The sequence below is a fragment of the Neltuma alba genome, unplaced genomic scaffold, assembly GCF_004799145.2.
Source record: "Neltuma alba isolate B1F8T4 unplaced genomic scaffold, ASM479914v2 tig00001496_pilon, whole genome shotgun sequence".
Lineage (NCBI taxonomy): Eukaryota > Viridiplantae > Streptophyta > Magnoliopsida > Fabales > Fabaceae > Neltuma > Neltuma alba.
The window spans coordinates 399,978-422,979 of NW_021632482.1; the positions used below are offsets into that span (position 1 = coordinate 399,978).

The window sequence follows — 23,002 nt, forward strand, 5'->3', positions numbered from 1 at the left end:
ATAATCTTTAATGTTGGTCACTGTCTTATATAGGTGATGAAGATATGAACATTGCTGACCCTCCACCTTTACAAGATGATGTTGTTGCTCCTGCTTTTCCTTGTCCAGCTGTTGACATCTCAGCCCATGCAAATGATCTTAGTGATGATTTTGATTTTCCCTAGTTAAGATATACATTTCATTAATGTTTGCTTGGTACTATTAAATATTTAAACTACTACTTTTGTAGCTTCTCATCTTTTTTTAGTGATTATTATTTATGAATTTTGTTTTATTTTAATATTATGAATTAATTATATTATTTTAATATGATTGATCCGACCCCGGTTCAACCTCGGTTCGACCAGTAACCCTTGACCCACTATCTCAACCGGTGTAATGCCTGGTCCAGTTTTTTGTTCCTTGGAAAATTCCGTCACAAATTGGTGACAAAATTTTCCGTCAATAATCCGTCACTAAATTTTTTTTATTTTGTAAATTTAAAATACCACATCATCCTCACATGTCCATCACTATAAGCCGCCACATTATCAATGACTGCCACCTCACCAACTCCTCTCTCTCCTATGTTCTCACGTCATCTTGTCGCCCATGTCATCACCATGTGTCTATCATTGGATGCCACCTCAACTCCTCCTCTCTCTTATGCAGCCACATCATCATGACGTCCACGTTATCACCACGTGTCCATCATTATGAGCCGCCACATCATCACCTTGCCCACGTCATCGCCACGTCACAAATTGGTTCGAGCCTGAGACCTCCTAAGTGCATGCTGAAGCCTTTGCCAGTTGAACTGAGAAGCACCTGTGAAATTCTTTTACAAAAATAAATATATATAATATTTCTAATAACAAATACAAATATATATAATAAATATTATATACGTAATTTAATATATTATTATTTATTTGAATTTAATTTTTATATTTAAGTAAAAAATTTCTAATAATTTATATTTTTATTCAAATATTTAATAAAATAATAAGTATATTATTTATTTTTATTTTTATTTTCTTTTATAATTTTTTAATTTTAATTTTAATATAATATATTTTTAAAAATTATGATATATTTATTTTTATTTTAATAATATATATTTATATTATATTTTTTTGTGACAGATCAGTAACGGAATTGTGACGGAAAAATTCCATCATTAATTTTTGTCACCAAATGAGAGTTAGTGACGAATTGGCTAATTTTGTGTTAAATGATTAGTAACGGAAATTAGTGACGGAATTTTTCCGTCACTAATTTCCGTCACAAAATGAGAGTTAATACCAGATTGGTGACAGAATTTAACACAAAATTAGTGACGGACTTGTGATAGAATTTAGCGACGGAATAAGATTCAGTCACTGATTCGTCTCTAAGTAGTGATGGAATAAGATTCGGTTACTAATCTGTCTCTAAGTTAGTGACGGAATAAAATTCTGTCACTAATCCTTCACTAATTTAGTGACGGAAATTTTCCATCACTAAATTCCGTCGCTAATTTTAGTGATGGAATTTGTGAGGGATTAACATTCCATCACTAATACCCTTTTTTTTTGTAGTAGGCCTAACTGAACTTGTCATGAATCCTATATCAGAAGTGTTTACTATCAAAGAAATCTGGAATTTAAAATTGTATGAAAACCTTATCAAAACTTGTCATTGGCCATACTTAATTTGTCATCGGCCTAACTGACCTTGTCATAAATCCTATATCAGAAGTGTTTGCTGTCAAAGAAATTTGCAAATTCTCATTTCAATAGAAAAATTTAAAATTGTATGAAAACCTTATATGAACTTGTTATTGGCCTTACTTAACTTGTCATTGGCCTAACCAAAGTTGTCATTAACTATTTATGAGAACTGGTTGCTGTCAAATAAATTTGCAAATTCGCATTTCAACAAAGAAATTTAAAATTGCATAAAAACCTTATCGGAACTTGTCATTGGTCTTATTTAACTTGTTATTAGCCTAACTAAACTTGTCATGAATCCTATATTAGAAGTGCTTGCTGTCAAAGAAATATGCAAATTCTCATTTTAACAGAAAAATTTAAAATTGTATGAAAGCCTTATCGGAACTTATCATTAGCCTTACTTAACTTGTCATTGGCCTAACTAAAGTTGTCATTAACTGTTTATCAGAACTGGTTACTGTCAAAGAAATTTGCAAATTCTCATTTCAATAGAGAAATTTAAAATTGTATAAAAACCTTATCGGAACTTGTCATTGGTCTTACTTAACTTGTTATTGGTCTAACTAAACTTGTTATGAATTCTATATCAGAAGTGCTTGTTGTCAAAGATTAAATGTGTACTTTTGCCAAAAATTTTCCATCTAAAATTTTCTACAACGAATCTTGCTGCCCATCTGCCTCAAATTTTCATTACAATTTCAATATTTGTTTTTGTTACTGTATATGTTATCAGCTAGAATATAGGCGTTGGGATGCAACAAATCTAAAGTTGCCTGCTTAATTCTCTTTATAATGTCCCTATAATTAATTAATTATTATAAAACTCTACACATCCCTTCGACTTTATAAAACTCTACTAATATAGTAATATTTGGTTTCATGGAAATTTGCCAAAAACTCATATATCTCCTTCGACTTTATATGCGTTTGATTGATCATATGCATGATTTTTTTCACATTGATTATCATTTCCATCATTATTAATCACAGTTCATTCATGCCAACAAACTTAAAACAGATATCAAACACCCCTTTTGACACTTGTAAGGTATTAATTACACTGTAACTTGAGAGATAGCAAAAGGAGACATTAATGATAATATCACAGTTCAAGTCCTTCTACACACATACACACATATTTGTTTTTATTTGCGTAACACTCTTGTGATTTGTGCAATTGGTCAAAGCATGATCTCATGGAAGTTAAGATAAATAAAAGTTGAAGATTTCAGATAATCAAAATTGAAAGTGTTCATATCAATTTCTCAGGAAACTTTAGCCCATACGTATGTAGTTTCTCTTCTTCCTCTTTTATATTAATTTCTCTTCAAATTAATTGACTTTATATTCCCTTCAACAAAAATAGCCGGCTAATGCAATAGTATTACCACCACTACTATATTATCATTGATTTTGATCTTGTTACAAACGGGTATAATTACCGTTGGCGAAAAAAGGGTATAATTATCATTGTGATTCTCAATGTCAATTATTTTTATTGATTTTTAATTATACATTTAACCAATATGTAACCAATATGGATAGTTATTTAAATTATTTAATTTGTCTTAAAATTTATCAGCTTCTACGCTAGTTGCTCGAATAATTAGTGTAGAAAGGTAATATCAAATTTAGTCCTAAAATATTTTATTTAAAAGCCTCCTCTAATTTTTGGAGGAGAGGAGAAGTGTGTTTTTTGCTCACCTACCTTAAAAAATTTCTCAGCCTCTTTAATTTTCCTTATGAAGGATAACGCAAGAAAATATGTTAAAGTTAGTTAAAGCTATTAAGTGTATAAAAACAATTTCATGAATTTCTAGAATTATTATTTATTTCATGAATTCACGAGCAACTTCACTAATCCCTATGGTTGAGAAAAGGTATTTTCGGCCAAAAAAAAACAGAGGCTCATATATTCGTGATTAAAAACTTCTTAGAATGGACCTTGTAGAAAGGACAAGAGGAAGTTAGAACATTGCAAGTCAATCTATTTACCAATAATAAATAATGTGACTTGTTTCTTAAATTTTGTACAGGCCTAAATTTTTGTTCAATTTAAAAAGCTTAATATTTCAATCTTTTTAGAAATAATTAATTTTTGAAAGTCACACTGAGTTTTAGCTAATTCAGACAAAGTCAAATCATATGAGTGTAAAACCCGCTAGCGACAATTGTCTTTTTCCAAACACGATCTGAATTCTATAATCTGTTTAAAGGGAACAAACATTGAACCAATTGACCCAATTGGAGTTGCTATGCCATTTTATAAATTCTTCATGGGATATTTCAATAATAAAAAAATTTTAAACACAATACTGCCAAAAAAAAAAAGACATTAGTTTAATGCCATAAGATCACGGATGACAGCTTCAAGCTAAGTAAACTTATATTAATTCAAATTGTCTGGGTCCATATTCAGGTTAGAAAAAGATGGCCAATAATAATTTCATTGTTTAGTAAATTATGTCATTTAATTTAATTCATTCATTTGCTTATAAAAGGGCAGTTCAGTTCAAGAATGAATCGCCAAATTGTAAAAGGTCTCATAAGTAATGCTCATTTGTTTCAGAGGGAGCTTCTTTGTATTTGGTAGTTATGTTCAGATTCTTCTTCTTCATCATCTTCTTCTTGGTTAACAATAATGCTGAGGGAAACCCTGATAATTACAGCGAAGCATTGGAAAAGTCACTATTGTTCTTTCCCCATGTTGTTAAAATTGTTCTGCTTTCACATGTACTTTTCTTTCATCAGAAAATTAATTCTTAAATCCTTATAGTTTTATATAATTTTAATCAGATTTCTGTATCTTTTTCTATTCATTGGGCTTTCACAATTTTCTTAATTATAAACATTAGTCCATATACTCATAATACGTTAATTAAAATTGATGTGAATGTTAATTAAGTGACGTATAAATTATCATAAAAAGACAAACTAAAACAGAGATTTTTTAAAAAAAAAAAAATAAAATGATTAAATAAAATTTATTTATTATTGACTAAAAAAATTATCCTGATAACCGTCTCTTGCATCTAGACATCTAGTTGACTTTGATTTTATTTAGATCCATGTAGCAAAAATTAATTTAGGTATATATTAAGTGAAAATCTCGTCATCAACTACTGTAGTCCTTTATCTTACAAATTAATAAATTATTAGTATAAAGACTAATATTTATAATTGAAGAAACTATAGGGACCTAAAGATAAAAAGAAAAAACTACAGGGGCTCAATTAAAATTAGATGAAATTATGAGGACTAATTAATTAATTTTCCTCAATAGATATTACTGTTTATTTAATTTTAAGCCTTTTATACTCTTCATCAATTTGACATTAAAATAGAATCAAGGGCAGCATAATTTGATTCATGTAATTTTAATGAAATTAAAATAAATATAATTAATTTCCTCTAAATCAAACAAGAAAATTAAGAAACTTGCAAATACTTTTATATTTCGTAGGGGGATTTAACCGGAGGCTGCAATGATGCTGGAGAAAATGTCAAATTCAACTTTCCAACGGCATTCACCGCTACCATGTTCTCAGGGAGCACCGTTGAATATGGTTGGGGTATGGGCTCCCAAATACAAGAGGCCCAAGTTGGAATACGTTGGGCCACCGACTACCTCCTAAAGGGTGCCACTGCTACTCCTCCTGCCAGACTCTACGTCGGTGCCGGTGACCCAAATGTGGACCACAAATGTTGGGAAAGGCCCGAAGATATGGACGCGGTTCGAACCGTGTATTGGGTGTCGCATGATAAACCAGGTTCAGAGGTGGCCGGTGAAATTGCCGCCGCCCTCACTGCGGCCTCTATTGTTTTCCATAGGGCTGATCCAGCGTATTCAAGGATTATATTGAGGACCGCCAAAAAAGTGTTCAAATTTGCTTTGAAATATCAAGGTTCTTATAATAGTTCACTTGGATCTGCTGTTTGCCCATCTTATTGCTCATATAATGGTTGCAAGATAATTAATTAATTAATTAATACTATTTCAATAATTATGTTTCCAGATTCTAGTATTTTCAGATATTTTCGAAGAAAAATGTGTTTTTTTTTATTTTCCATATGTCATGTTTAACGTTTATCCTTTTTAGAGAATTGTTTACTATGTTAAACTTGATGTTCCTCATACATTAATGAATGAAAAAAACAAATTGTGCAGTTAACACCACATAATGCCATATTTAATGTATATCGTAATTTGGTCTCCAAAGTTTTTTTTTTTTTTTGCTAACAAATAAGTTTTGTAAAGAGTATGATTTTTAACATGTTTCTTTTTGATTTAGGATGAGCTATTGCGGGGAGCTGCATGGCTTTTTAGGACACCAAATTCTATTTATTATAATAAATTAATTAAGAATTTGGGAGCTGATGACCAACTTGAACCAGATATCTTTAGTTGGGACAACAAGTATGCCGGTGCACATTGCTTCTCTCAAGGGCAAATATTTTTATGTTAGAGTAATAGAGTATACTATAAATTTCTTTTTTTCTTTGGATCAAAACTATACAAGGTTAACCTTAAATGAAAAAACCACTAGAAATCTTAGAAAGATACCATCTGATATCATCAACCAAAGCTTTAAGTTTCGAAGTCGGAGGAAGATTGCCCTTTAGCAGAAGTGCCACACACTTCTTTTTTAGCAAAAAGTTCAATGGATATGCATAGGGACCAACAATCAATGTCTAAGCCTTCACAAACTGAAGCCTTTTACGAATTTCTTATAGCATAACCAGTGTACTATTCTTCCTCTTCGACACCACAACCAATCTGTGAATGATCAAAGTGTATTGAAAATGCAGTTCAACCAATAACTTTTAAATTTCCTACCAAATTCCATTCTCTGGCTTAATTGCAAATTCAGTACCCATGCAAATAAATCATATGAAGTTGACCAAACCTGACGACCTATATCCTTAAAGTTTCTCTTTATCCTATTGTCTTGAATCATATCACATTAACAGGCTAACCCACAAACATAATTCAAAACTTCTTGAGGCATAGATGTAATGTAAGCAAAACAACATATATATACTATTATTCAATCAAATCCAGATTATATATATGTATATGATACTTGAAAGAGTTATAGCGGAAGACTTATAAATACCTCTCGCCATTGGCTCAGTTGATTTGATGTAGAACTTGATCTGGATAATAAAAGACTATAAATCCAAGAACACTATTAGAGAAAGCAATGCAGGGAATCTTCTACAAGAATCACGACGATAAGTCCTCTTTTATCGAGTATTACCTTTCATGTGTTACGAGCAGCATCCTTACTTAATGGGTATCACTTTATGAATAAACTCAATATTTATTTGGTTCTGGTCTCAATGTTTATCAATTTCAATATCACAAATGTATACAATCATAAATTAGAAATGATAAACCATAAATTTGCTTTCATTGCTCATACCTCAACTAATCAAATGAAGGATGAAGTCTCATGGGAGGTATATGTGAAACGAAAATGTTCAATTTCAACCCTTTTGTCAAAGGATCAGTTAGCTTATCATTTGTACTGATGCGTTCAATAGAAATTTGGCCATCCTAAACTCTTTCTCTCAGGCATAGGAATTTAAGTTCAACAAATTTGCTTTGACTTTTATTCTTTTTGTTATTTGCTATGGCCACCACAGCTGCTTATCACAGTACATTCTGATTGGCTTAGAGATTGAGTCCACAATCTTGAGCCTAACAATGAAATTCTTTATCCAGATTACTTGTGAACTTGCCTCAAAACATGCAATGTACTCAGCATCACTAGTAGAAGGAGCTGTTAGTGTTTGCTTTGTACTTTTTCATGATATAGCTCCTTCTACTAATAGGAAGATGTAACCAGTTGTAGATTTATTTGTATCTAAACATCCTCCAAGATCTGAATATGAGTACCCAATTACTTCCAAATTGTTTGTTCTTCTATATGTGAGCATATAATGTTTTGTACCTTGTAGGTATCTGAACACCTTTGCAGCTATCCAATATGCTTCCCTAGGATCACTTTGATATCTCCCCAGCATGCCCACAACAAAAGCGATGTCAAGTCTTGTACAAACCTTTGCATACATCAAGCTTCCTACCACTAAGGCATATGGGACATTTTCTATCTGTTTTCTTTTAAGCTCAGTTTTGGGACACTGATTTGAACTAAATTTATCTCCCTTTTCAATAGGAGCTACGTTAGATGAACAGTTTTTCATTTTGAATCGTTCAAGAATCTTGCCAATGTACGCTTCTTGAGATAAGCTTACAAGACCTTGAGCTCTATCTCTATGGATCTTTATGCCAATAACATAAGATGCCTCACCCATTTCTTTCATGTCAAAAGCCTTGAATAGAAACTGTTTCACCTCACACAATAGTCCCAGATCATTTGTACCAAGCAAAATATCATCCACATACAAAATCAAGAATATGATCTTACTCCCACTAGCCTTATGGTATATACAGTCATCCGTGATGTTCTCAACAAAACTAAATGATGTGATCACTTCATGAAACTTTAAGTACCACTTCCGTGAAGCTTGTTTCAAACCATATATTGACTTCTTTAGCTTGCATACCAACTATTCTTTTCCTGTTGTAATGAATCCCTCAGGTTGTTTCATGTAGACTTCTTCCTCTAGTTCACTATTGAGAAATGCAGTCTTCACATCCATTTGGTGCAACTCTAGATCAAAATGAGCAACCAATGCCATGATGATACGGAATAAATCTTTCTCAGATACAAGTGAAAATATTTCCTTGTAGTCAATTCCTTCTACTTGTGTGAAACCCTTAGCAACCAACCTAGCCTTGTATCTATCAATATTACCTTGTGAGTCCCTTTTGGTTTTATAAACCCATTTACAGCCAATGGCCTTAGATCCCCTAAGCAACTCTACAAGTTCCCAAACATGATTGTTTGCCATGAAATTCATTTAATCAATCATAGCATCATGCCACAATTTAGAGTTCGTACTCTTCATGGCCTAAGTAAACGTTAATGGATCATTTTCAACACTTACATCACAGTCAACTTCATCAAAGTACAATATGTAGTCATTAGGTAATGCCAATCTTCTTTCTCTAATTGACCTTCTTAATTCAACCTCTTGGTTTGATTTAGGCTACTGACTAGGAATATCCTCTATCTCTTTTCTTGCTATGCCTTTCTTTTAAGGCATTCCCTCTTTATGTGTCCCTTTTTCTTACAAAAGAAGGACTTGGAGTCCTTCTTTCTAACAGCTAAAGTAATAGGGACTTGATCATTTTCCTTTTCTTCCCTTTTGTTGCTAGCCTTAGAACTATTAGCCATATAATCTTTATTTGGTCATATTGGAAACTTCCCCTTTGTTAGCAGTCTAGCCTCCTCTTGAACACACTTGGCTAGAAGTTCATCTATTGTCCATTTATCTTTATGTGTGTAAAAGGAGATTTTGAGAGCTTCATACTAATGGGGAAGCGAATTCAGAATCAATTGTACTAAGAATGGCTCAGTGAAGGACTCAAACTAGGAGGCTAGGTTTTTCATATTTCCTAATTCCACCAATACTTGCAAGTTTCATGGTGCACAATTTAGACATGACTGTTTCTCCATCCTTCTCATTTGAGGGATTAAATTGTCTGTCCAATTCTTGCAAATATTCATTAGTAGTGCGACATCCAGGAATGACTCCCTAAATGCTTTTATAGATCCTTGTCTTAATCAGTAAGAGCGCTAAGCTATTAGATTTATGCTAGTGATCATAGATGTCTCTAGCTTCTCGGTCATTTGGATCATTTTCAGGTTTTGGGGGTTCGTTAGCCCTCAAAGCATAATCGAGATCCATGCTTATGAGCTAGAAAAAGACATCTTTCTTCCAAGTTAGATAGTTAGAACCATCCAAGAGTCCTATGTTACCTATATCAGGAACAAATTTAGGGGTAGCAATTGGAACTGCAAATCAAAACAAACAAGCTCACAAGTTAGCATTTGAGACAATCACAATTCACTGTGCCATGTATGCATATTTAAATGAATAAATCATACAAGTAATAAATACGTATCACTAATATCTACCTGTGGGCAAAGACATTAGCATAGCATGTATTTTCTCAAATTAATGAAACTAGAATGCATTTGCTCTTCTAGTACCTGTGGGCTACTTATAAAATAATAAAGACATTCTATCCCACCTTACTTAAATATGCAATTATGAGATATCTACCTATGGGCAAAGATAAATCATAATCACACATTTAGTTACAATTGATATTTCAAATCTATATGTGATTAATTAGTGCATGCAACACAATTAAGGATGCTGTGGCTACTCCTTAGAAAATGCATGCTAATCACAAATGTCACTAATGTGCATTTAAATTCCAAATATGCACTACTTAATGGAAAATTTAACAAATTAATTTAATCAATAAAAATGACTAAATGATTTAATTTAAATTTTCCCACTATTTCATGCACCCAAAAAATTGTTTAATAAATTAATTTCAATATATTTCAACCCAAAAGAGTTTTACAAAATTTAAAGAGTTAATTTAATTGCCCAAAAACATTATCCAAAATAGGCAATTAAATAGCAAATCAAATTAAATTTTGTAAACATTTTCCTAATGTCAAAATGTTAAAGAAATAAATTATCCTCAATTTAAACAATTATAGTGCATAAAATAACATTCAAAGAAACACATTGCAAAACAGAATTAATTTATTTTGTGCAAACATATTTTGAAAAATAAAATTAAATGGCCCAAAATAATTTTCTAGAAATAAAACCAAATGGCCCATACTTAAAAGTCCAAACAGAGCCCAAAATAAGCAATCCAAAAATATAACAAAAATATTTAGACGCAAAACAAAAATCCAGGAAATAAATAGAGACAAAAACTTAAATTTCTGTGCAAAAAAGTCCAATACAAGGCCCAAAAGCGTTACTATTACGATAATGTGCAAAAAAACAGTTTTTTTTTGCAAAGGTGGCCCAAAATAAAAGCCTTGACCGAGAGAGAAGAAAAGGAAAAAAAAGGTTCCAGAAAAGTAAAGCCCAAAGCTCTCGACCTAATTTGGAAACCCAAAAGGCGTCCGGCCTAGATCTTGAATAAGTGAAATGGTGTGTTTCACTAAGGCCAAAACAATGCCGTTTTATAGTTGGAGTCATCTTCCACATGGAATCAGGTTAGGTCAACTCGACTCTGAACCCGTGTATGACCCGATTCGCTGGTCCTCTAAAGCTGTTGGCGCTGTCATTGTTCTACCATTTTTTTTCGATGACCAGTTGCAATATTTTGATGATAAGGATGCCATTTTATGGAGTTTCTGACGGCGTAATTTTCACCTAACAGTAACAAACAGAATTTGAACACATCTTAATCAAAATTTTGAGCCAAAATCAAAGCAAGACATTAAATTTGAAGGAAATAAGGGTGACTGCAGATTCGGGACCTCCAAGAACAATGAAGTTGGTGATGAATTCATCAGAGAGATAAAATTTCATCTCCTTCTGTCGCATTAACCCAAAACTGAAGCTCCCACAATAAGAAATATAAACAACACGACGGCGACAATGATTCTTAAGCAATATGTAAGTTTATTTCTTTCCCATTCAAAGCTCAAAATTGTCACAGATTCAGTAAAAATTCAAACTCACCGCAAACCTCAATGAAAGCAAATTTTGATCGGACCTTCAAATTTATTCGAATATGGTGATGGTTCATGGGAGAATCAAAATGGATGCTCTTAAAATGATTAAAATAATTTTCTAAATAGAAAATTGAACAAATCCAAATGAGCATCAGAAAGGAGTAAGACGAGGTAAATCGGGAAACCAGGCTCTAATGCCACATGTAAGCAAAACAACATATATATATTATTATTATTTAATCAAATCCAGGTTATATATATGTATATGATACTTGAAAGAGTTACAGCGGAAGACTTATAAATACCTCTCGCCATTAGCTCAGTTGATTTGATGTAGAACTTGATTTGAACGATAAGAGGCTCTAAATCCAAGAACACCTTGGAGAAAGCAATATAGGGAATCTTCTAACTGGTGATTGGGTACAGTGATGACAATTGGAATGCAGCCGTCACTAGTGGGGAACCCTTAGAGAGTGAGCAGAGAAGAGATTAGGGTTTCGCTCTAGACTCAGTATACCGTATGTTATTTTTCACTATCAAAAAATTAACTTTAATTAACTGAGTCAATTACCCACCTTGGGCCGGGCCCAAAATGACTACAGGCCACGCTCAGAATATTTATTAATTATCCTAATAATATCTAAATAGTTATAATAATAATAAATATCTCACATGTAATTGAAAACTTCTTAAGGCATAGATGGTTTATTTTCATGTAATTTTAGATTCCGAAAAAACCAAATACTATAAAGAAGAAGACAAGTCAATACTTGTACTTGTATAGGGACATTAGTGAGAACTTGAATGAACCATCTAGGTGAATCAGAGAGATCTTGTTGAGAAGAACGAAAGCTAAGTGATGAACCAAACCAAACAGCACGAGCCCAAGAGCAATTGAAAAACAAATGTACCATAGTCTCATCTTCCCCATAGAAAATACATCCCTTATCCACATGCATATTTCTTGCCACTAACAAGGTTTTCACTGGTAAAGCATGAAGGAAAAACTTCGAGCAAAAGAGTTTTTCCCAAGGTATAAGGGGTAATTTATTCAAAGCAAAATTTATAGTTCCTCTCAAGGGAAGATCCAAATGGCAGTTCTGAAGACATAGCTTGCACCTATCAGCAACACTATAGACACCCTTAACATTACCATTCCAACAAATAGTATCTCTACCATGACAAGTCGATATAGGAAGGGAAGCAATTTCGTCTCTCACATTTTGAGTGTACAACAAATTCAAAAGAGTCAAGTTCCAAGAACCACTCTGTAGAGTAAGATCCCTCACAGTCAATAGTGAAATAGGAGAAATCATTTGTGTTGGCCACCAAAGATAGCTAAACAAATTAATTGACTTCCCATCCCTAACATTCCAATATAACCGATCTGTAATAATATGAGCAGTTTTCTTAATTCCTTTTCAAATTGGGGATTCAATAGCGGAAAGTACATTAGCACCCAAGATAAACAAATATGGAGAAAGAGGGTCCCCTTGGCGCAATCCATAAGAGGGAGAAAAAGATTGAGATAAAGAATCATTAAATAGAATCTGATGAGATACTGTTGAAATGCAAGTCATCAACATGAGCACCCAAATCATAGGAAAACCCTTGTAGATCAATAAAGCATGTAAGAAAGACCAAGACATACTATCATAAGCTTTCTTTATATCAAGCTTACTAGCACACCAGCCTTTCTTAGTTCGTCTTATTGATTTCAGCTTTGCTATTGCTTCCGCAACCACCAAAATGTTATCATTAATGAGACGCCCCTTAACAAAAGCATTTTGGAAAGGCAAAATTAGATCATTCAAAATCAGCCGCAACCTATTGCAAAGGGTTTTAGCCAAAATCTTATATAGCACACTACACAGACTAATTGGCCGAAATTCATCTAAACATTTAGGAGAGTTTGTTTTGGAAATTAAAGCAATATAAGTAATAGAGTATACTCCTTCCTGTAAAATATGTAAGAATTTTTTTTAGGAATAACATGTTTCTATTTATAATTGAAAAGACATTAATTAATAGCTTGTTTGGATTTTTTTAAAATACTTCCTTGAATACTAAATATAAGAGTTAGTAGATGGATTTATTTTGATCATAACTGTAAAATCCCAATTCATTTTATCTCCTAAATTGCAATTTTTTCTCCTAAACTCTCCTCATTAATTGCACATATTAAGGAGAATTTTCATCAAGGGAGTAGCAATTTCCATGCAAATGATCAGAAGTGATACTTTAAGAAAACTAACACACATTTTATTTATAAATGACTAATTTAATTAATTTTCTTAATCCCTATAAATTTGTTAACTAGTCTTTATATTTAGTATTGGACAGACTATCATTTTTTTTTACCTTTTATTAATTAGGGGTAATCTTAGCGTATTAATTATGGGTTTGCTCATTCTTTCTCTTACTGACTCTCTCCCCATGAATAAGTTTTTTTTAAAAAAAATAATTTATACTTTTTTATATGCTTATTGTTTTAAAACAATTTTAACCAACATTTTACTGCGTCCTCTAGTCCTTTTCATAAGATCTTATTAATTAAATTATGCTGTTTATAAAAGTGTTAAAATTAGTTAAAAGTAACATATATGTAAAAAATTAATCCTCGCTTTTTTCCCCCAATTATGTCCTTATTTAATGAGGAAACAAATAAGAGAGAGAAATATTAGTAATGAGATAAAAGATGAAAGAGAATGAAGTATGAGAAAAAGGTTAGGAGAGAGAATAGAAAATTAATTATAGGCAAAATCAGTAAACTAACATTTAGTGCCCGTTTGGTTCATTGAATGATATAGAATGTAATGCAATGTAATAGAATGTAATGTAATAATAATTACATGAGCTTGTTTGGTACATCATTAAGATGATGCATAGGCATAAAAATATTTGGTTGGATTACAAAGGACATGGGAATAGGTAAAAATAATATACCAAAAGACAAAATTACCCTTATGTACATACTCATATATGTATAATTAGAATTGTTTATTTTTTGGTCCAAATATATAATAACCGTATCCACTATAACATATCAAAATATAAATTTTTATATATAATAGGAAAAACTATAAAATTGGCTCGTGTCCATGTATATATATTAATTAAAGTATAATGCAAGTTTGATAATTAAAATTGTATCTATATATAACGTAAATGCATATATTTTTTTAATGTACCCCCATATTATAACAAGAACTATAATTTGTATATAAATCTAAAATTAAGTCAATAAGTCAACATATAAATTTAAGCATAAAAACTAATAAATTAAATCATGTTCGTAATTATCAATTCAAATAAAAAGATGTTGAGATAATGTCTGCAAATTTCAAAATACCAACAAAATAAATATTTAAAGGTGCTACATATCAAATTATTTATTTAAGAAGGCTGTACACCCAAGCGGCCATGTGGTTTTCAGGGACTAGTGAGAATCCAACTGCCAATGATGAAGACTCGGTAATCTTAGAATGAGCCTTGTTAATCTCTCCCCATGTAAGACTTGGTATTCTCATGAGTTGCCTGTATATTTCCTCTGCCCTACCCACATCAACAGGACCAAATCTTCTGGAATCTTTTCGCATCTCTGCAAATTCTTTACATAAATTGTGATGATTAGGAAATATAAAGAATAGATTAATATAAAGAATAGGTTCAGATTTTGTATTAGGAAAAATGCTAATGAAATTGGTGTCATATTAAATATATTTAAGACATTTGATAAAGCTAGAGTTCTTATTTAAATTCATTCCATACATCTGTATAAAATATTATTCTTTTTTCTTGAAAAGTTCTTTTGAAAGAATGAGCTCCAACTTCTTGATAAGTATGTAGAATTACAATCTTGGAAAAAAAATGAGTTAATCTTTTTCTTTCAAATAGAAAATATTAATTGAAAAGGTCTGTTAAAAAATTAAAGTTGATTTGAAGAGTCACCTGATAGCAAAAAAAAAATCATAAAATGCTAAATAGATGGTTTGATAAAGTTTCATGTTTAATGGGTATAGGTCCATTAGTATTTTCAAGAAAGAAAAGCATACTCTTCACATACACCCAATCTATTTAATATTATTTTATTATCCCCACAAATAGAAAAGGAATATAGCGCACACAAAAATTAATGAAAAATGTTGCAAAAGAAAACCACACGAAAGAGGCAAGGAGTAATTACCTTTCCAACACGATGATGATCGTTAGCAGTAGTAAGGAAGACGGTAGTTGCAGTGTGAACATAATTGGTAGCAATTGATAGGGTTTATGAGTCTTTCATTAAGGTCAATCTAGTCAATTTTAAAGATTATAAGGGTAATAAAATATTTTTCACTTGATTACAAGAGCTCTGCATCCTCATTCATGGGTCTTAGCTATGTAATCCCCATGCATCTACTTAAGGTAATTAGGATTACAATATGTAATTCTTTTTATATTACAAAAGCCCAACCAAACAATTGAATCAGCACATTATATTGGGATTACATGTAATGAACTTTAATGGAATTGAACCAAACGGGCTATTAATGTTCAAACAATCCTTAGTAAGATTTCATAAAAAGAACCAAACCAATTCAAATTTTAGGATCTTATAAATAAGACTGGAGGAAATATATATAATTTGGTTATTTAATTTGTATCGTACAAGGGAGTAATTTTTCAATGATGAATGTATTTGTATTCCATTTATGCCTTGGTTTACGTGAGTTACTAGTTTTAAATGTTCATGCAGAGAGCATTGTTAAATCACGATGAGAACTTTGATCAATACCGGCAAGAAGCTGAGAATTTTGTGTGCAAGATTTTGCCCAACTCTCCCAATTCAACCACCCAATATACAAAAGGCGGGGGCAACATTTACGACAAGAAGATGTATTTGAAAAATAAATGACTTAAATCCTCCTTTATTTATTTTGTACCTTAGTGAAATTCTAATTAATTAAAGATACATTTGGTGTTGTGTAGAGGGGCTAATATCAAGCTTCCTCAGAGCAATCTTCAATATGCGGGGTCTACAATTCAACAAAATTATCTCACTATATTGTGACCAAGATTCAAAAGCAGCACATGAACTCCATTCTTTCACATTTGGAATTTGCACAAATTAACATAGGAAAAATTCCAAAAAAAAATGATTGTTGAATTTTTCAATTCCAAATTAGGAATTACTACAAAAATATATTGTCATTTGCTTTTCGAATGTAGTTATTTTCTTTACAAGTGCAGTAACTAATACTGATTTGAAATTTTGAAATTCAACAGCTTTTTTTTGGGTTGGATTTTCCCATTAACATACATATGTATATTGTCATAATCTCTTTCAACTTTTATCATTTATTAATAACTTTAAATAATATTTAATTTTTTCCTTTCTTTTCATTATGTTTAATTTAAAAAATTTATCCACTTTTTTTTATTTTTACCTTGAAAAATAATATTTTGTGCTAAATTATTTGGTTTAATTTAAAATATAATCACATGATAATATATCTTTACCAAATAATTTAATTTTAATTATTTAATGATATTAATATTAATATGGTTTTTTCATTGTGATACTTAATTTTTCGACATAGGAATAAGGGTATTTTTTAGTGATTGAAATAAGAGTATTTAGTGAGTTAAATATTTGCTTATTTTCTTTCATTCCTATTTTCTCTCTGTCCAAACAAGAGTAATGATAATATTTCTTTTTCCTTCAGTTTTCTTTTCATTTCATTTTTTTTCTTCTCATTTCTTTTTTTCTCAACTTTTCTTACCATCCAAATGAAGCATATAGTCTTTTATAGGTTTGAAAAAGAGAAAAGAAGTATTTATAATTAAGGTAAAATATTAGAAAAATTAGAATATTTTTATTTTCATATTATTAGTTACGCTAAAGTATATATTTAGTCTTTTAGTTTTATATAAAGCTTTAATTTGATCTCTTAAATTTTAAAAAATATATTTTTAGTTCCTTAACACTAAAATTATTAATCTTAAATGATAATTTTTTGTAATAATGATGGTTATTTTAAAAATTAAACTTAATACATTTGCATTTAAGAATGTTTCATTGATAATCAAAATCTCAATGTCACCTTTATTTGTTAATAATTAAGAGTCAAAAGACTAAGAATATATATATATTTAGAATTAAGGAACCAAATTAAAATTTCAAATAAATTAAAGGATTCAAGTATACTTTTATTTTATACTTATAAAATACAATCTGACTATGGGACTATCAGGGAAGCTCAAGACTCTTCTTGAGAAGAGAATGGACTGTTGCAACAAGGGGTGTTCAAATTTTGGCAAAAAAAAAAAAGGGTGTTGAAATAGGCCTGTTTGGGTCCTGATCACCATCCCATCCTGAAATTTTTTCGAGACATGACAAATCAGACAGGACAAAAAATAGGACAGGGACGGTACAGGACACAAGACGGGGTCATCCTGTCCCAATAGTAATATTTTTTATTTTTTATCATATTATAATTATTAAATGTTAAAAATACAATATTTTTAAGTCATGTGTAATACAAAATGTTTATTATAATTTGTTTAGAGTTTTTATAGTTACTTATGATTTTTGAAATGGTGAAAATGAATTTTAGAATTATTATGTTACTGATTATTATTTATTTGGACTTTTCTTTAAGAGAGCTAAGCTCAAAAAAAAGAAGAGAAAAAACATACTTTCAAATGGGCTAAGGCCCAAAAACTAAAGATAGAAAGAAAAAAATGATTAAAATCTACTGTAATATGTCTAATCACAAAACAAAAAATATTTTTTTTAAAAAAAAGAGACGTCCCGATCCCGTCCTATCCTGTCCTTATAAGGGCTAGAATAATATCAAGATAGGATGAGACACGAGACAGATTTTCTGTCTTGTCCCGTCTGTAAATAGCCCTAGTTGCAGCCACTACTATTCAAATTAAAACATGGGGTGGTTGACGAGGTGTTTCTGGTTGTTGTTAAAAAACAAAAAAAATCCCGCAAGCCTAGAGGTGCATATGAAATGACAATATTCTCATTTTTATTTTTTATAGTGGCCAAAAAACTATTTTTTTTAATAAAATGTACCTGAAAATCAGTGCTTTTTAATTAATTAGGTCAGAAGATGAGAGGAAAAAAATACTTATTGAAGGATATTTATGAAAAAAAAAATAGAACTTTAAAAGTATCAACTAATTTTTTTATTTTATGTAATTTAAATAAAAAACCTTGGGAGGACATTTATACGTATAGTATAAGTAAAAGTTACTCCTGAACAAGGTTTGGCAATATATATGGTTGGCAAGAAAAAGAATAAATACATATATATTTGCCGATGAATATAATTATTTCCGGTTATTAGTGATTAATTAACTAAATTTATTTATAAGAAATGTCGTACGTCGGTCAATGACAATATTTTAGAATTTGAAAATACTTTAGAATTTTGTCTCCATCTCTTATCGAAATACCCTCAACAAATTCATTTACAATAATTCAGTGAGGACAATCTAAGCTTGCGTGTACGTATGCCGTTCCACCCATCTCAATAATTCTCTAAATTATTCAAAGATAATAAAAATGCCAGAATGAAAAAGCCAGAAAAATTGTTCTATATTCAGTAAAATAAGAAAAAGGAACCTTTCTTCAATTTGTTTAAAAAACTTGTTTGACACTTTAAATATTTTAATACAATTTTCATTTTTTTCAAAGTTACATTACATAAACGTGTTTGTGCGTTCTAAAAGCTTTTAACTCTTTTTCTTTTAAAAGTTTGTGTCTGTGTATAGAATTTTATGATTATTTAATATATTATTTTATTGAATGGACCGGATATATTAATCGAATTATTTACTCATAATTAGCTCAAGCTTGTGAAAATTTCTTATGTAAAAATATTAAAATATTCATTGTCATGGACATATCCTCTTTTCATTGTGAGGTAATAAACTAATTAGTAATAAGAGTGAAATGAATCATCTAAAATTGGCCCAGGAGATTAAAAAAATGCGGATTATTAATACTTATTTTATTATATCCATATGAATAAGTGGCAACAATTTGACGTAAAAAAAATTTATGATTAATTCTACATTCAATCCTTAATATAAGAGTGGATATGATTTTGATACTAAATATAATACTTCAATCAATTTTATCTCTTAAATTTGTAATACATTTTCATAGTATCCTTATTTATTACATATATTAATAGGATTTTTATCCAAAAATAGTCATAATAAAAAATAAATATTTTATGAATAATTTGTTTTGGTAAAAAAATATGAGCAATTTGTAAGCTGAAATGTATCCCTTTGTTTAACCGTCACTTGTAAAAGTACAACATAATATTGGCAAAAAAAAAAGAGTACAACATAATATTAATTATTATTTTTTCAGGGTATTAATTATTACTTCCTCCATCTCTTATCATAAGAAATAACTATCAAAATTATGTGGTTTAGTTAAATTTAGTTAAAAGCATTAAATGTGTAACATATATATTATCTCCCATCCTTAATATAGAAACTAGTTTGACACTCAATTTAATCTAAATATAGTATTTCAATCTACTTTATCTCTCATATTTATCTATATTTTTTCAAGATAATCTTTGTAGTGGTTGCATATATTAAATGTTTCATTAAATGGTAATTCTACCTAATACATATAATTAGCAGAGACATTTTAAAAAAGATAAAACCTATTTATTAGAAATAAATAATTTAACTAATTTTTTTAATTTACTCAAATTAGTCCATAAATTTACATATTAAGAACAGGAGGTGATATATATTTTTCTAATTATATCATTGTTTGTAAAGATAGTATATGAGAGATGATAAGTAAAGAATGCAAAGAGCTAATAAATGACATATATTTAATGTGGGTAAAAATTAAAAGACAATGTTAAAATTTCATACAAAGAAAATTTGTTTCTTATATTTAGGGACCTCATTATTATAGGGTTGTTAATACCTAATCTTAATAGATCCGCATGAATAAGTGACAATAATTTTACTTAAAAAATAATTTTGATTAATCCTACATCCAATTCTTAATATAAAACCGAGATTTGAATTTAGTGTTAAATATAATGACTCAATCAACTTTATCTCTTAAATTTATAATATATTCTCTAAAGTACTTTTATTGATTACATATATTAAAAGGATTTCAATCCAAGAATAGTCATAATAAAAGATGGTATTTTAGGAAAATCAATTCATATTAATCAATTTTTTAAATTTATTTAAAATAATCAAGTAACTCTTATATTGAGAACTAGAGGAAGCATGGATCATTTGTGTTAGCCAAAAAAGAGTAATTCGTAGCTAAAATGTACCCCTATGTTTCTTTTGTTTTTTCTTCTTTTGAGTAAAAACCGAATACCACTAACGCAACAAGTGGAAAAAAAACTACAAGACTATAACAAATAAGGATTAGCTTCTTTTATCACCATTCATCTCAGCTAGAAGAAAGATGAAGCTATGGGATATGTTGGCAAGATGGTCCGCAATAGAGTTGTCAACTCCAAGGGTATAATTTAAAACAACCTGCTAATCTCTATAAAATAAATTTCTAACTTCATTTATAAGGTTCTAAACAAATGTGCTGAGTCACAATCCCTATCCAACAAGTTAATAACTTCAACACAATTGGAGAAAATAAAAACCTGCCTACAATTCTTAGACCAACATAAGTGTAGTCAACTCCTTCAAAGAAGCCATTTGTACTTGCGAATTAAACCTAAAAACTGTTGGCAGGAATGGTTCTCTGAAGAGTACAAGAAGAAGATATGAAGAAAGTGGTGCACTATGTCTTCAAGGTGTGGATAGCACTTTCCTTTAGGCTTAATTCACCACCACCTATTCCTATCTTTTAGGGTGCAAGTTGGGTTGACCGGCGAATTTTCTTCAGGATACAATGGAGACCCTTGAATGTGGATTGCACTTCTAAAATTCAAGCAAAGACAACAATGGTTTTTACAAAGTGATAATTTGACTCTATCTCTGCGTGCACTCAAAGACAAAGGCAATGAGTTTGATCTTAGTGATTGTGTTGTATATCCCCAAGTGAAGTGATGGTGAAGGGTTTATATAGAGCATGGAATGATGCCTTGAAGAGATACTTTTTAAAATAAAAACTTACTAAATAAAAAGTCAACCATATGTTGGTTCATGAACCAACATAATTTAAATAAATACAATGAATTTAGTATGTAAGTTCATTTAGTGTTTTAACTTCCTACATGACCTTTTGTTAGAAAAGCAAAAACTTATGGTTCAGATTTTTTCATGTTTCTTGTTGAGGGGTCAAGGGAAGAAATTGAAAATTATTCATTTATCCCCCATCATTTTTAAAATGAACCCAAACTCTTATTCACTTCGGAAATCTCATGTTTTCAGTAAAGGTATCTCAAAGATTTGAACCTTTACCTAAGCAAGATATGGTTTCACCCATCCGAAATAATATGGTAGACTAAGCTTTGAATCAATTATCCCATATGAACAGGTGTGCATGACTCACGCATGGGATCTCGGACCATTGTATCCCACTTAAAATGACACGTTTATGGCCTTGTGTATGTATCCTTTTCATGAAGAGTTTTCAGAGTCAAGCTCTTAGACTCCTAGAAGCGGCCCCACTTCACTCTTATATAGGTAGACTCCGTCAAGAGCACTACCATGGTTAATGTTCCAGCAAAATATATGCTTACAGGTCCATTAAGAGCCAAATTAAAGCTCAACCTTTTCCCCCTTTAAATCTCATGGTTACCAAGTACTTTTCAACCTTGGGATGTATAAATATGTCAAGTGCTTGCAATCACTCTAATAGCATACTTTCACAATTGAACTCAAGACTTGATATGATAGTCAAGTGTGAGTTGGGTTTCCGCTATCGGTGATCAAGGTTTATAGGGCTTCAATCCCATCCCCTTTGATGTTTTCAACATCATTTCCCTTGCTAAACCTTTCGTCAAAGGATCTGCAAGATTTAATTCAGATCTTATATAACTTATAGAGATTACTCCATTTATAATCAGATCCTTCACAGAACTATGTCTCAATCCAATATGTCGTGATTTCCCATTATAGACTTTATTATAAGCCCTTGAAAGAGTAGACTGACTATCACAATAGATAGATATTGGTGCCATTGGCTTCGGCCATATAGGAATTCCAAGTAACAAGTTTCTAAGCCATTCCGCTTCCTTACTACTTGCAGCCAATGCTATAAACTCAGAATCTGTGGTAGAGTTTGCAATGCAGGTTTGTTTCTTAGATCCCCAAGAAATAGCACCCCCACCTAAAGTGAAGACCCATCCACTTGTGGAAGCATGATCCTCTGAGTAACTTATCTAACTGGCATCTGTATATCCTTGTAAAATTGAAGGATTACCACTATAGGTCAAACTATAGTTGACTATTCCTTTCAAGTATCTTAGCACTCTATCCACAGCATGCCAGTGATTTTGACTTGGATTGCTTATGTATCTACTTAACCTTCTCACAGCATATGCTATATCTGGTCTTTTACATGTCATAGCATACATCAAGCATCCAATTACCTTTGAATAATCATGTTGTCTCACAGGACAACCTTTATTTGGTGCTAATTTCATACTGGAATCAAATGGAGTAGAAACAAGACAACAATCAAAACAATTAAACTTCTTTAAAATTTTCTCAATATAA

General features: G+C 30.8%; 1 protein-coding gene across 1 annotated transcript; it reads left to right on the forward strand.

Moving 5' to 3' along the window:
• The first annotated feature begins 4,289 nt into the window (after positions 1-4,289).
• On the forward strand, positions 4,290-16,376 carry LOC114757611 (endoglucanase 9-like). Its single transcript, XM_028946696.1, has 6 exons — positions 4,290-4,427; positions 5,158-5,662; positions 5,985-6,119; positions 14,398-14,420; positions 16,062-16,201; positions 16,295-16,376. The coding sequence occupies exons 1-6, from the start codon at positions 4,290-4,292 to the stop codon at positions 16,374-16,376; spliced, it is 1,023 nt and encodes a 340-aa protein (XP_028802529.1).
• The last annotated feature ends 6,626 nt before the right edge of the window (positions 16,377-23,002 follow it).